The 14,336-nt window shown below is 41.0% G+C and overlaps 1 protein-coding gene across 2 annotated transcripts; it reads right to left on the bottom strand.

Moving 5' to 3' along the window:
- Positions 1–198: 198 nt before the first annotated feature.
- Positions 199–8,027, bottom strand: phlda3 (pleckstrin homology-like domain, family A, member 3). Of its 2 annotated transcripts, none has more exons than XM_061979769.2 (2): positions 7,467–8,027; positions 199–684 (listed from the first exon to the last, which is right to left on the bottom strand). In XM_061979769.2, the coding sequence occupies exon 1, from the start codon at positions 7,913–7,915 to the stop codon at positions 7,493–7,495; it is 423 nt and encodes a 140-aa protein (XP_061835753.1). In that variant the 5' UTR covers positions 7,916–8,027; the 3' UTR covers positions 199–684; positions 7,467–7,492. The 2 variants fall into 2 exon arrangements, with proteins under 2 accessions (XP_061835753.1, XP_061835761.1); XM_061979777.2 differs by having other exon boundaries at positions 7,489–8,027.
- Between the last annotated feature and the right edge of the window lie 6,309 nt (positions 8,028–14,336).

Here is a 14,336-nt window from a genome sequence, read left to right as displayed (position 1 = left end):
ATCTGCCAGCTTGCTAACGAGAGTCGCCTGACGGTTGAGACGCATGTGTGCCAGCCTTCAGCGATTCTCATTAGTCCTGCAAACAAAAGGTGCCCTGAATGCAGCGTGCATGCTCACACACACAAAGGTGAAAAAATACAACCTCTGTTTCACGGCGGCACAAAAACCGCTGAAGAAAAAACCGTTGGCTCTGAGAAATTGGACCGCATTCATTATTTTATTGAAGTGTTTTAAACTGTACAACATTGGGAATACACGATAAATGTGAGCAAAATAGTTATACTTCATGTTAGCTCAAAAAAAACCAAAAAAAAACGTGCAGGTGTGTTCAGTCTTTTGCTGTAAGTTTTAAAAAGTCAGTCAAACAGCATTTTCCCCGATCAAAAGCAAAGACTTAAGACATAAAGTGACTTGTTTTGGTAATGTTAGAAAAAGGAGGGGAAATAATATCCTAGAGTATAGAAGATGCTTGTGAAATATCAAAGGCACAAAGGGTGAAAGAAGTAGATTTGTTTGATAAAGGGCTTATTTTCCTTTACATTATCCACATAGTTGGAAATAACATCTCACAACTTTAGAGGAGATATGGACTCATGCCATCATGAAAAGTTCATGGAGGAGCTCAACAAGAATGTCTTCATCATCATCTCTTCTTGGATGGTTCATTTCCAGGCAGTAGAAAAGCTGAACAGAAAGAAAACCGACAAATTACTATCAATTTCAATATCACATGTTAAGAGGAGCTACATGACACTGTTGCCGCGGCGACTAAGTTAATTTGGGAAGACTCGTGGGCTCATTTAAGGACGTGTCACAGCAGATTCCTGGGCTGTGAGCTCATAGTTCAGACTTAAATGCTCACGTCACGGACGTGTGAGATTTCTCAGAGAAGTCGGAGTAAATAATAGAGAGCAACTGCAGTATTTGCACATTTTAGTCTACGTAGCTTGGTTTTTCCATTGTCATTATTAGGTTATGTTTACTATTAAGGGGTTAAATATGAAAGTGCAGATATGGTTGCGGTTTAGATATAAATACAATCAGGCTAAAGTGAAGTAATACTCCACACAATACAAATACAAACGTCACATCCTCTGAAGTGATGTGTTTAAAAATACTTGGCTCGCCAGGAGAGGAGAGGCTGGCTTGTTATTCTGGAGGCTCATATTGCAACTTAATAACGGCTTTGAGTGTTTTGCTTCATGTGCTGGGAAGACTGTGACGCCAGGCTCCTGACAGTGAGAGACCACATTTTAAATAACTACCTTTGTCTTTATAGTCACCTCATCCTAAAGCATGTGGGCATTATTGTTATTGCTGCAATTGTGTTTGAAATGATAGGCGCTCATGAAGCAAGTATTTGCTTCAAACACTTAAGTCTCCCTGAAATGTGTTCTTGTATTTTTCTTTGTGATGTTTTGTCTCCAGTTCCTCTCACTGACCTTAAATAATACCTCAACTGGTACTCAACCTGAATTGGTTCTGTGACGGCGCTCTCAACTCAAAACACTTGTATCTCAAATCAATATCTCCTACTGAAACTGATAGAAATCAATTAAACAAATGTCACAATTGTAACATGTAACATGCTTCTTTAAAAGAAAAACAAACCTTTAGACAATAAATGTATGAAAAAAAATAAAATAGAATTAAAGTTAAAAAGTTAAAGTACCAATGATTGTCACACACACACTAGGTGTGGCGAGATTATTCTCTGCATTTGACCCATCACCCTTGATCACCCCCTGGGAGGTGAGGGGAGCAGTGGGCAGCAGCGGTGGCCGCGCCCGGGAATCATTTTGGTGATTTAACCCCCAATTCCAACCCTTGATGCTGAGTGCCAAGCAGGGAGGTAATGGGTCCCATTTTTATAGTCTTTGGTATGACTCGGCCGGGGTTTGAACTCACAACCTACCGATCTCAGGGCGGACACTCTAACCACTAGGCCACTGAGTAGATTACTACAGTAGATTACTACAGTAGATTCATGAAGTAATGTGATCAACATTTTCCTTACTCTTCTACAGTATTTCCTGCGAACTGCTTCTCTGTCAAACTCACCAACAGCAGCTTCTCCATATTTTCATGAGTACCGTATTTTTCGGATTATAAATTATTAACACATTACCGTAAAATATCAAATAATATTATTTATCTCATTCACGTAAGAGACTAGGCGTATATCAGCAATTGTCTCACACACACATCAACCAATAAAAATTTGGCGGGGGGGTGTCATGTTGTGAAAAAAAAGATGCTACCTGCTACTACTTCCGTACCTATGAAAATTGATCACATCAACATTGGCGGTAACTTATTAAAACTGAGAAGGGCTGAACACAAATGGCACCGAAAAGGAAATCATATACTGCATCCTGTCCGGATTCAGAAAGTCTGGAATAATTGGAACTGCAACTGACGATGACTCTGACGTAAGCGACGTACCGATAGAAGAGGAAGCGGCGCATTGTCTACCTTTGGAGTTGGCAGAGTTGCTTAGAAGCGACACCGAGGGAGAAGATTTCATGGGATTTAGCAATTAGGAGTGACAGATTGTTTGGTAAACGTATAGCATGTTCTATATGTTATAGTTATTTGAATGACTCTTACCATAATATGTTACGTTAACATACCAGGCACGTTCTCAGTTGGTTATTTATGCGTCATATAACGTACACTTATTCAGCCTGTTGTTCACTATTCTTTATTTATTTTAAATTGCCTTTCAAATGTCTATTCTTGGTGTTGGGTTTTATCAAATAAATTTCCCCCAAAAATGCGACTTATACTCCAGTGCGACTTATATATGTTTTTTTCCTTCTTAATTATGCATTTTCGGCCGGTGCGACTTATACTCCGGAGCGATTTATAATACGAAAAATACGGTAAATGTCCGCTGATCGATATTATTTTAACTTTCCTGGCTGCCGCCTGACTCATTCTGCTTCAGTATGGTGCAGTGCTGTGCTTATTCTGTTTCGCCACGTTGGGATGAAACACGTTAGTCATGTTTTTGCCTTTTTTTTTTGTTTTATTCAATGAATATCATCTACTTCTTCTCAGCACTGTCCTTCACACTCACTTGTGCTCCTTTACCATGCATGGAAAAACAAAGTTACGTCGATCTTGAGCTATAAACCAATGCTCGCAAGTAAGACAAATGCTTTGGTCGGACTTTAAAAAGTTCACTTTTATACACCAATTAATGGCAGGGATGCTTGCAACTCAAATTGTTGCATGTAACTTAAAGCATAACAATTGGCCGAGGGGCAGCTATTATCTCAAAACAATCTTAGCGTGGCTGTTGCAACATTTACACAGATGCCTAGAGGGCACTAACTTTCCAGTGTATTTTAAGCATTATATCTTGCCCTCTTGTGGCTTCTACACTTAACGACGTAACCATGTGCGTACGTAACACGTGCACGTACATGATAGTACCGTATTTTTCGGAGTATAAGTCGCACCGGAGTATAAGTCGCACCTGCCGAAAATGCATAATAAAGAAGGAAAAAAACATATATAAGTCGCACTGGAGCCCGGCCAAACTATGAAAAAAACTGCGACTTATAGTCCGAAAAATACGGTAGCTTTGGGGTTAAACTAGGGCTGGGCAATATATCGATATGCGCGACATATAGCGGGTTTGTGTCTGTGCAATATAGATAATGACTATATCGTGATATCGAGTATACGTTCTCACGCAGTTGCTTTTAGCTGCGGGCATTACACTACAGGCTCTCCTCGCTCTATCCTGTCTCTGCTTCTCAAGTCAGACAAGCGCACCTTCTTACATACGTCACATACTGTCACGACATACGTCACATATGTATATACAACCTCGCCGAGCAGAGAGGTAGCAGCATGGCTAACGTTAGCTGTGATGCTAGCGGAGTGGTGCGAGTGTGTTAGGTAAGGAGGAGGAGTTTTGTCCCTCCAGAGTTGTTGCCGTAGGGCTATGACGTAGGTTGTGTGTGGTTGTGGAAGGACGTGTGTGATGTTGACATTAAAGAAGCGGTGGCTACCGAACCTGCTCTAATGTCTCCCGTTTATTATTTTATTAGATAAGTACACTGTGTAGGCGAACCCAGGACACTCGGCAACATTGCTAAAATGTAGCATCATTTGAAAAGTCACCCGCTAGACAATGAAGAGGGCTTACTCCGCACGTCAATATCTCCGTTTGGTGCCACACGCCCACACCATCAAAATGCTGAGGCAAACATTTCCAGATCAACACTGTATGAAAAAAATAGTGATTTTTTTAGTTGTGATTTCCTTCTCTGCATGAAAGTTTAAAAGTAGCATATATTAATGCAGTATAAAGAAGAATGTTTTAATGTAGACACATAGAATCATCATACTGCTGTGATTATATGCATGAAGTGTTCATTCAAGGCTAAGGCAAAATATCGAGATATATATCGTGTATCGCGATATGGCCTTAAAATATCGCGATATTTAAAAAAGGCCATATCGCCCAGCCCTAGGTTAAACGATTGCATTCACATGATGAAATAAATAGGTGCAATATTCTTGTGTTCAGACGTTAAGACGCGTCACACCAGGAAGCTACGAAGGCTTAAGTGTCCGCCGAAACTGTCAGCAGATAAGAAACATCTCTTACACCAAAAAACTTTGAACACAAGAATAATACACCTAGCTTTGGGTGTTGTTAGCTAATAATGACAGTGTGTTGGGTAGCCAACATTAACGGTCATTGAATGTATATTCTATCATAACAACAACATGACTGCAAATGGTATGTTCCTTCTCTTGGATTGTTTTTGTATGTGTACACGCGCTTTCTACGCTTACGTGTGAAAGAGACAGGGTGAGCCGTAAACACCAATCTTTTTTGTTGGGCCGGCAAAAATGTTTATTACCGCTACATAAACTTTTTAAAACAAATATTGTCTGTTAAACTGCACTAATGGTAACATAAGCTAGCCGGTAATGTTTTTGTTATTATTCTTTGCTTTGAAAAATGTTACTGTGAGGAAGTTGCAAACAGCCCCTTTGAAGTGGAACTGCGCTTTTTGGGGTGATTTTCCCCTATCGTTCACAATAATTATGAAAGATATGACGACGGATGGATTCTTTTAATAACGCAATCTAACTCGTAAAAAAAACGTAAATAAAAGTCAGCGTACAATGGAGCCAATGGGAGGTTGTCTATTCTGCCCATAAAACTCAAATAACCAAAAGTGCCAACAATACTCCATTTACATTTTGTGACTTGAATATTAACCAAGTATTAGTGATATTGTTATTATAAGCGCTAACGCAGACAGACTATTTATAGCGGCACCGTGATCACTGGCTTGTGTGCCTATGTTGACATTATCGAGAGGTGAGCTGCGTCCTTGCCTCGGTGCTCGTGAAAGTTAATAGTAGATCATAAATAATGCCTCTCACCTTGATAGTAGAAAGATGAGGAGGTAATCTGACAAGTTGGTTCACTTTGACAGTCAATTTAGAAACGCAAATGACGAGAAAGACACAAAATGACGCTTACTTCCACCCCCTTTTTCCTCGCAAATATTATGAGTCATTCTTCATCTAAATGGCAATATATGAACATCCCATCAGCCGGCATCCCAGTGACAGCAGACAATGTACAGTAAGTGATGTTTTATTAGGTTTGCTGGCCCCCATGAAGTCTGCAGTGAATCGTAATCAGTGATGTGGTCGAAGGAAAAAGTGAACGATTTAGAAATAATGCGCAAGTATTGTAAATGTAACTATTACTACATTGCATATATACTTCCAGCATGTATATGAAACCTTGATGGAAGGCATAGGTGCCGATCTACATTTCTGCCAGTGGGTGCTCGGTGTGTGTGTGTATTAAAAAAAAAAAAGAGGTTCAGCAAAGTTAATCCTATATGATTTGTGGCTTTATTATTTTGTAAAATGGACCAAACTCGCCACAAAATTAACCACACTAAGATTGATTTTTCAAAAATCATTTTAAACATTGAAAGTTGCCATCAATCCCACGTGAGTGCTCGGCATTGTCTGTGGGTGCTCGGGCCCCGAAGCACTCACGGGATCGGCGCCTATGGATGGAAGTGTCGGGATCATTTTTAAGCGCTTATTACCGTATTTTTCGGACTATAAGTCGGTCTGGAGTATACGTCGCACCGGTCAAAAATGCACGATAAAGAAGGAAAAAAACATATACGTCACACTGGAGAATAAGTCGCATTTTTAGGGGAAATTTCTTTGATAAAATCCAACACCAAGAATAGACATTTGAAAGGCAATTTAAAATAAATAAAGAATAGTGAACAACAGGCTGAATAAGTGTACGTTATATGACGTATAAATAACCAACTGAGAACGTGCCTGGTATGTTAACGTACATATTATGGCAAGAGTCATTCAAATAACTATAACATATAGAACATGCTATATGTTTACCAAACAATCTGTCACCCCTGATCGCTAAATCCCATGAAATCTTCCTCCCCGGTGTCGCCTCTGGTATGTTCTTTCTTTCTGCTGCTCTATTGCCGTTCTCTGCTGCATATTTCACTACGTCCAGCTTGTAACCTGCAGTATATGATTTCCTTTTCGGTGCCATTTTTGTTCAGCCCTTCTCAGTTTTTATAAGTTACCGCCAATGTTGATGTGATCCATTTTAATAGCTACAGCAGTACCATATAGCATATAGAAGTTGGCATTCCATGACCCACAATGCACTTCTGCCATGACCCTCCCCCGCCGAATTCTTATTGGTTGACGTGTGTGTGACGATTGCTGCCATTTGCTTCGTCTCTTACGCGAATTAGATAAATAATATTATTTGATATTTTACGGTAATGTGTTAATAATTTCACACATAAATCGCTCCGGAGTATATGTCGCACCCACGGCCAAATTATGAAAAAAACTGCGATTTATAATCCGAAAAATACGGTAGGCTCAATTGTAAGCTGACTTTTGATCGCATTTATTTACTCGTTAGAATGCAGAAAACAAGAAAGACATATGTGTTCTTGTCTTACATAAGGATTGTGAACAATAGGCAAAATTCCAAAAAAAGTGAAGTTCCCCTTTAAGTTCAGGTGCCAAACATCATCCATCCATTTTCTACCGCTTGTCCCTTTCGGGTTCGCAAGGGGTGCTGGAGCTTATCTCAGCTGCATTCGGGCGGAAGCGGTGTACACCCTGGACAAGTCGCCACCTCATCGCAGGGCCAACACAGATTGACAGACAACATTCACACACTAGGGCCAATTTATTTATATAGCCCTTAATCACAAGTGTCTCAAAGGGCTGCACAAGCGGGATCCTCGTTGTGACGTAAGATGCATTTATTTAATTATTATAATTATTATTATTATTGATGCTGCACTGATATATATAGACTAATAGTTTAGCCCTCAGCTCGGAATACTTAATCAGAGTTACCAAAATACTAGATGATTGAGTACAATACTGACACCACAATTACACACCTCACGGTCTTCACGTTCTCACCCCGTCATAGCTCCTCATCCTCCCCGGTGCTACCCAGGTGCGCCGTAGAGAGCAGCCTCTTCCTCCCGGTCTGCACCGCCTGCAGGTTCTTAAACCGGACCAGAGCCAAGGCGATCTCTGCGTTCCACGCCGTACCGTCCTGCGGACAGCGGAAATCGATCTCCTCCCCGGTGGCCATGACCACAGTGAAGTACACCAAGCCCCGCTTGTACTCCACGCAGTCCACCGTCACCATGCCTTCGAACGGCAGCTCTTTGGCTCTGGAGCCCCAAGCCGCGCACGGAGCGTCGGCGGGGCCTCCTTTGCATCTCTGCAGCCGCAGACCTTCCTCCGTCAACACGCAGCGTTTCTTCTTCCACAGCTGGAGGAGGCCGCCGCTGCGCTTCTCCAGCAGCCCGTCCCTCGACACTTTGGCCGGGAGAGACATGGGGACGCGCCACCGCGTGGGACAGCTCGGAGAGACGAAGTCACATCCGCGTCATGTGTCCATTGATCACATCCACATCGCGTCTGCCGCCTGGATATGTTGGAACATGCCTGTGGACAGCCACGCTTAGCCCCGCCCCCTTCAGTGTGTGTGTGCGTGCGTGCGCGCGCCTCCGCCCACCAGGTTCATTGCACCTGTTCCAAACCAAATGTGCCACACAGACACGCCCTCATTCGTGAAATCCCACAGAGTTGTACTTTCAAAGTGTCCATTGATGTCACTCGGTGCGTGGGTGTCAGACCGGAACTAACCTAATGCACAAGCAATGTACCAACAAATCAAGTCAAGCACGTTTAGGGAAACTTTATTTATAATCCAAATAGTTTCAGTATATGTCCATTATTGTACAAACCCCGTTTCCATATGAGTTGGGAAAATGTGTTAGATGTAAATATAAACGGAATACAATGATTTGCAAATAATTTTCAACCCATATTCAATTGAATGCAAATAATAATTAACTTAGAATTTCATGGCTGCAACACGTGCCAAAGTAGTTGGGAAAGGGCATGTTCACCACTGTGTTACATGGCCTTTCCTTTTAACAACACTCAGTAAACGTTTGGGAACTGAGGAGACACATTTTTTTAGCTTCTCAGGTGGAATTCTTTCCCATTCTTGCTTGATGTACAACGTAAGTTGTTCAACAGTCCGGGGGTCTCCATTGTGGTATTTTAGGCTTCATAATGCGCCACACATTTTCAATGGGAGACAGGTCTGGACTACAGGCAGGCCAGTCTAGTACCCGCACTCTTTTACTATGAAGCCACGTTGATGTAACACGTGGCTTGGCATTGTCTTGCTTAAATAAGCAGGGGCGTCCATGGTAACGTTGCTTGGATGGCAACATATGTTGCTCCAAAACCTGTATGTACCTTTCAGCATTAATGGCGCCTTCACGGATGTGTAAGTTACCCATGTCTTGGGCACTAATACACCCCCATACCATCACAGATGCTGGCTTTTCAACTTTGCGCCTATAACAATTCGGATGGTTTTTTTCCTCTTTGGTCCGGAGGACACGACGTCCACAGTTTCCAAAAACAATTTGAAATGTGAACTCGTCAGACCACAGAACACTTTTCCACTTTGTATCAGTCCATCTTAGATGAGCTCAGGCCCAGCGAAGCCGACGGCATTTCTGGGTGTTGTTGATAAACGGTTTTCGCCTTGCATAGGAGAGTTTTAACTTGCACTTACAGATGTAGCGACCAACTGTAGTTACTGACAGTGGGTTTCTGAAGTGTTCCTGAGCCCATGTGGTGATATCCTTTACACACTGATGTCGCTTGTTGATGCAGTACAGCCTGAGGGATCGAAGGTCACGGGCTTAGCTGCTTACGTGCAGTGATTTCTCCAGATTCTCTGAACCCTTTGATGATATTACGGACCGTAGATGGTGAAATCCCTAAATTCCTTGCAATAGCTGGTTGAGAAAGGTTTTTCTTAAACTGTTCAACAATTTGCTCACGCATTTGTTGACAAAGTGGTGACCCTCGCCTCATCCTTGTTTGTGAATGACTGAGCATTTCATGGAATCTACTTTTATACCCAATCATGGCACCCACCTGTTCCCAATTAGCCTGCACACCTGTGGGATGTTCCAAATAAGTGTTTGATGAGCATTCCTCAACTTTATCAGTATTTATTGCCACCTTTCCCAACTTCTTTGTCATGTGTTGCTGGCATCAAATTCTAAAGTTTATGATTATTTGCAAAAAAAAAAATGTTTATCAGTTTGAACATCAAATATCTTGTCTTTGTAGCATATTCAACTGAATATGGGTTGAAAGTGATTTACAAATCATTGTATTCCGTTTATATTTACATGTAACACAATTTCCCAACTCATATGGAAATGGGGTTTGTACTACATATGTGAAGCTAGGCAAGGGGTCGGCAACCCAAAACGTTGAAAGAGTCATATTGGACCAAAAAAACAACAAAACAAAAAAAATCGGTGTGGAACCGCAAAAAAATTAAATGTTACAATGAAGGCAACACATGATGTAAGTGTCTATATTAGCTATATTAGCCTGCTATCAAAGGCTGACGCAAATCTTTGTTGACAGAGATGCTGTATTTTAATTTTTATTCTACACATTTTTACAACATTGGAAATCTACGGAGCCCCTAAAGCAGTGGTTCTTAACCTTGTTGGAGGTACCGAACCCCACTAGTTTCATATGCGCATTCACCGAACCCTTCTTTAGTGAAAAATAAAATGCCGTTTTTTTTTCAAATTCAAGACAAAGTTATATGTTTTTGGTAACACTTTAGTATGGGGAACATATTCTAAGTAACAAAGACTTAATTTAGAGTTATTTGGTTAGGGTTAGGGTTAGGGTTAGAGGGTTAGGGTTATAATAAGGCCATGCCAAATAAGGCATTAATAAGTACTTAATAATGACTAGTTAAGAGCCAATATGTTACTAATTTGCATGTTAATAAGCAACTAATTACTGGTGAATATGTTCCCCATACTAAAGTGTTACCATGTTTTTTTACTGGTGCACAAAATGAACCGTGCATGAACATCACCTTGTTCAAAGAACAAAACCAACACAGTGCATAAACTTTGTAGTTTATGCACTGTGTAGTTTTGTGACTTCTCATGTTGCCATATTCGTAATACGCCGATAGGGAAAAGTTTTCTTTTACACGATGAGTCGGGTGTGTTTTGACCTCCGCCGAACCCCTGAGCCCGACTCACCGAACCCAGAGGGTTCGATCGAACCCAGGTTAAGAACCACTGCCCTAAAGGGACATGGATGTTTTGCGAGATCTCGCAATACTTTTTGCGAGATCTCACAAAAGGTTTTTTTCCTATGTCAGTGAACCGGAAGTAAAACAGACACAGCGATGGAGGAGCGGGAGCATATCGGGAGCCTACCCATCATCTGTGCTCTGTTGTGGAACCATAATACGATTTGATGTCTTTATATGTTTGGCCAATACTAAAATAGAAATCAATAAACTTCTCCCGGGCAGCACGGTGGAACAGGGGTTAGTGCATGTGCCTCACAATATAAAGGTCCTGAGTAGTCCTGAGTTCAATCCTGGGCTCGGGATCTTTCTGTGCGGAGTTTGCATGTTCTCCCCGTGACTGCGTGGGTTCCCTCCGGGTACTCCGGCTTCCTCCCACCTCCAAAGACATGCACCTGGGGATAGGTTGATTGGCAACACTAAAAAATGGGCCCTAGTGTGTGAATGTGAGTGTGAATGTTGTCTGTCTATCTGTGTTGGCCCTGCAATGAGCGGGCGACTTGTCCAGGGTGTACCCCGCCTTCCACCCGAATGCAGCTGAGATAGGCTCCAGCACCCCCCGCGACCCCAAAAGGGACAAGCGGTAGAAAATGGATAGATGGATGGAACCTTCTACCACGGATGATGGGTAGGCTTCTCCATCGCTTTGTCTGTTTTACTTCCGGTTCACTGACATAGGAAAAAAAACTTTTGCGAGAACAATTCTTTTCCCCCTCTATGTCCCTTTAGGGGATCCGTAGAAATCATTAGTAAGGGTGAGATAACTTCTGGAAATGACTGTCTCAGAATGGCCAAAGGTATAGATGTGTGTGTCCAAGTTTAAGGAAACAGCAGGCTGTCTTCTTCTAATGGATTTATTACAATCTTTGCAAGGTGGGTAACGTTTGCTGTGGTCTGGAACAACATGGCACACAAACAACTATGAGAAATGCTGCCAATATTACATACAGATAATGTGTCATGAGACATGCAAATATAAATTAAATACACAGAGGATATTAAGGGAATTAAATGAGCTCAAATATACCTACAAGTGAGACATAATGATGCAATATGTACATACAGCTAGCCTAAATAGCATGTTAGCATCGATTAGCTTGCAGTCACGCAGTGACCAAATATGCCTGATTAGCATTCCAACAAGTTATTAACATCAACAAAGCTCACCTTTGTGCATCCACGCACAGCATACAACGTTTGGTGGACAAAATGAGACAAAGAAGGAGTGGCATAAAACACGATTTTCTGTGGCGGCGTTAGAGAAAGTTAAACATGTAAACAAACCACGATGAGTTCAAGGATTGCTGAAATTACTAGGACGAAACGGCGCTCGCCAAATACTCTCATCAGTGAAGCATATTTACTATAAACAGTGGGATTTATAACAATTAGCAAGGTTTGTGTCATGTTTGTCCTCTTACAGAAACCATATTAGAAAAAAATATACGTTTTTCTTCATCTTTTTCCATTTTCACACATCTATGAAAGAGGTCCAGGGAGCCACTAGGGCGGCGCTAAAGAGCCGCATGCGGCTGTAGAACCGCAGGTTGCTGGCCCTCGAGCTAGGCGAACACACATCTACAGCGCTAAATATATTGTGTTGTGTACCCCAGGGATCAATACTGGGACCAAAATTGTTTAATGATATTTGCAGATGACAGAACAGTGTTTCGTTTAGGAGCAGTGTTGAGACTAACGTTGTTAGTTTCGGCGGTAACTAGTAATCTAACGCGTTATTTTTTATATTCAGTAACTCAGTTACCATTACTACATGATGCGTTACTGCGTTATTTTACGTTATTTTTTATGTAGTATCGGCTAGAAACAAAAGATCTGAGTGTGTTTTATTGGAGCGCTGCGGTGTCGTCCTTCTGATTCTTCTTGTGTCACAAGGAAGAGGTGCCCTGTGTGTGTGTCTGGGAGTGGGGAGGGAGGGAGGGGATGGGTGCGCGCAGCAGCATTCGTGAAGGAGGGGCGGAAACAGAGAGAGTGAGAGAGTTATAATAAACGCGCATGTGTCGCCAGGCTCTGCTTTTTATCGATAGATTTATCAGATTTATTTTTTTATTATCTATAGCAGGGGTGTCAAAAGTGTGCCCTGGAGGCCATTTGCGGCCCACAGCTAATGTTTTAAAGGCCCACAGCACATTCTAAAAATACCATTAAAATAAACAAAAACATAACAAAAGTGAGAAAAAAAAAACTTAAAGGTGAAATGTAATTTAGAAAAAGTTGCAATGTTGACTAATAAAACAAAGCTTTTTTTTTTTTTTTTCTTTCAAACTGTCATTGCTCAAAACATAATATTGAACCGAAATCAATGTTATTATGAATTATTGACCTGTCCAAAGTTCCGATTACTTCACATCAAATATTCCACATAGAAAAAAATTTTGGTGGAAGATTTTGCATATTTTGTGTGTTTGCAATTAAAAACATAGTTTTGTTTGACAAAAAAGGGCAGAAAACAAACAAACAAAAAAAACAACATAAAAAAAAACCTCAAACATTTTGAAATGAGGGATAGATCTGAAGTTGATGTAGACTCCAGAGATTTAAGCGTTAAATATAAAATGTATGTATTCCCTGGCACACCATTATCATCATTTCATGACCCAAGCAAAACACTTTTTACACTTTTATACTGAAATAAATACACCTACAACTTATTCAATAAAAACATAGAAAAAACTACCAGCAGCGGTAAAGTTCAGATCCATGAAGGAAAGAAGAAAGTGAATGATTGTTTATAACTGAATACATTTACATATGTATACAAATTTGTTTTCTTTTTTTATAATTTTTTTAAATGAATTAAGTAACGTTTATGACAACCTTTTTCCAAAACACAATATAGAATGTGAGATATAACAGGATAATGCATACATTTGTCATTTGTTTTCAAAACGCTTACAAAATATGGGACCCCAAAAATTTACCGTGGGACCCCATTTTTATGACTTGATGGGGTCCCTGGGACCCCATTTTGAAAATTCCTAGCACCAACACTGCTGTCAACAGAGGAGAAAAACAATGCTTTATTTAAATAAATATGTTATTTACAAAGCAAGTTCAAGTATCATTGGCAAATTTTCACCTAGTCCCGGCCTTGGCGTGCTGCCCGCCTTGGCACGCATATATGTGTCCTCTTTTTGGGATTTCAGAATATGGCCAGCCTAGATATTATCACTACTTTTCTTTTGTCGAGCACAAAGAAAAGAACATTTTAGTTAAATGTAAGTTGTGTCTTGGATCAAAGATCCCATCTACTGCCCAAAACAGCAATTCAAATCTGCTGAAACAGCTACAAAAGCAACATGCTTCGACGAAGCTAGTAAAGAGAGACACACTTCACCTCCTAAGCAACAGCGGCTAGATTTTAACGAGGCACTGCTAGCCAGGACAACACTGATAGAGCCATTATAGCGTATGTGCTAGAAGACATGCAGGCTATTTCTACAGTGGAGTCACCCGCTTTCAGGCAGCTAATTAGCATGATACCGGCGTCAAACAGCAAATGGCACAAAAACATTTTCCAAGCTCCTGGACACAGTGGACAGTGAGTACATAAAAAATGGAAAGCGAGCTAAAGAAG

The sequence above is a fragment of the Nerophis lumbriciformis genome, linkage group LG01, assembly GCF_033978685.3.
Source record: "Nerophis lumbriciformis linkage group LG01, RoL_Nlum_v2.1, whole genome shotgun sequence".
In the NCBI taxonomy this organism is placed as follows: Eukaryota; Metazoa; Chordata; class Actinopteri; order Syngnathiformes; family Syngnathidae; genus Nerophis; species Nerophis lumbriciformis.
The sequence above is the reverse complement of the archived record's forward strand: the minus strand, read 5'-3'. Positions and strand labels throughout refer to the sequence as shown.

What these genes read in the sequence shown, in the direction of transcription:
- phlda3 (XM_061979769.2), bottom strand. Translation starts at nt 7,915, where the DNA reads ATGTCTCTCCCGGCCAAAGTGTCGAGGGACGGGCTGCTGGAGAAGCGC.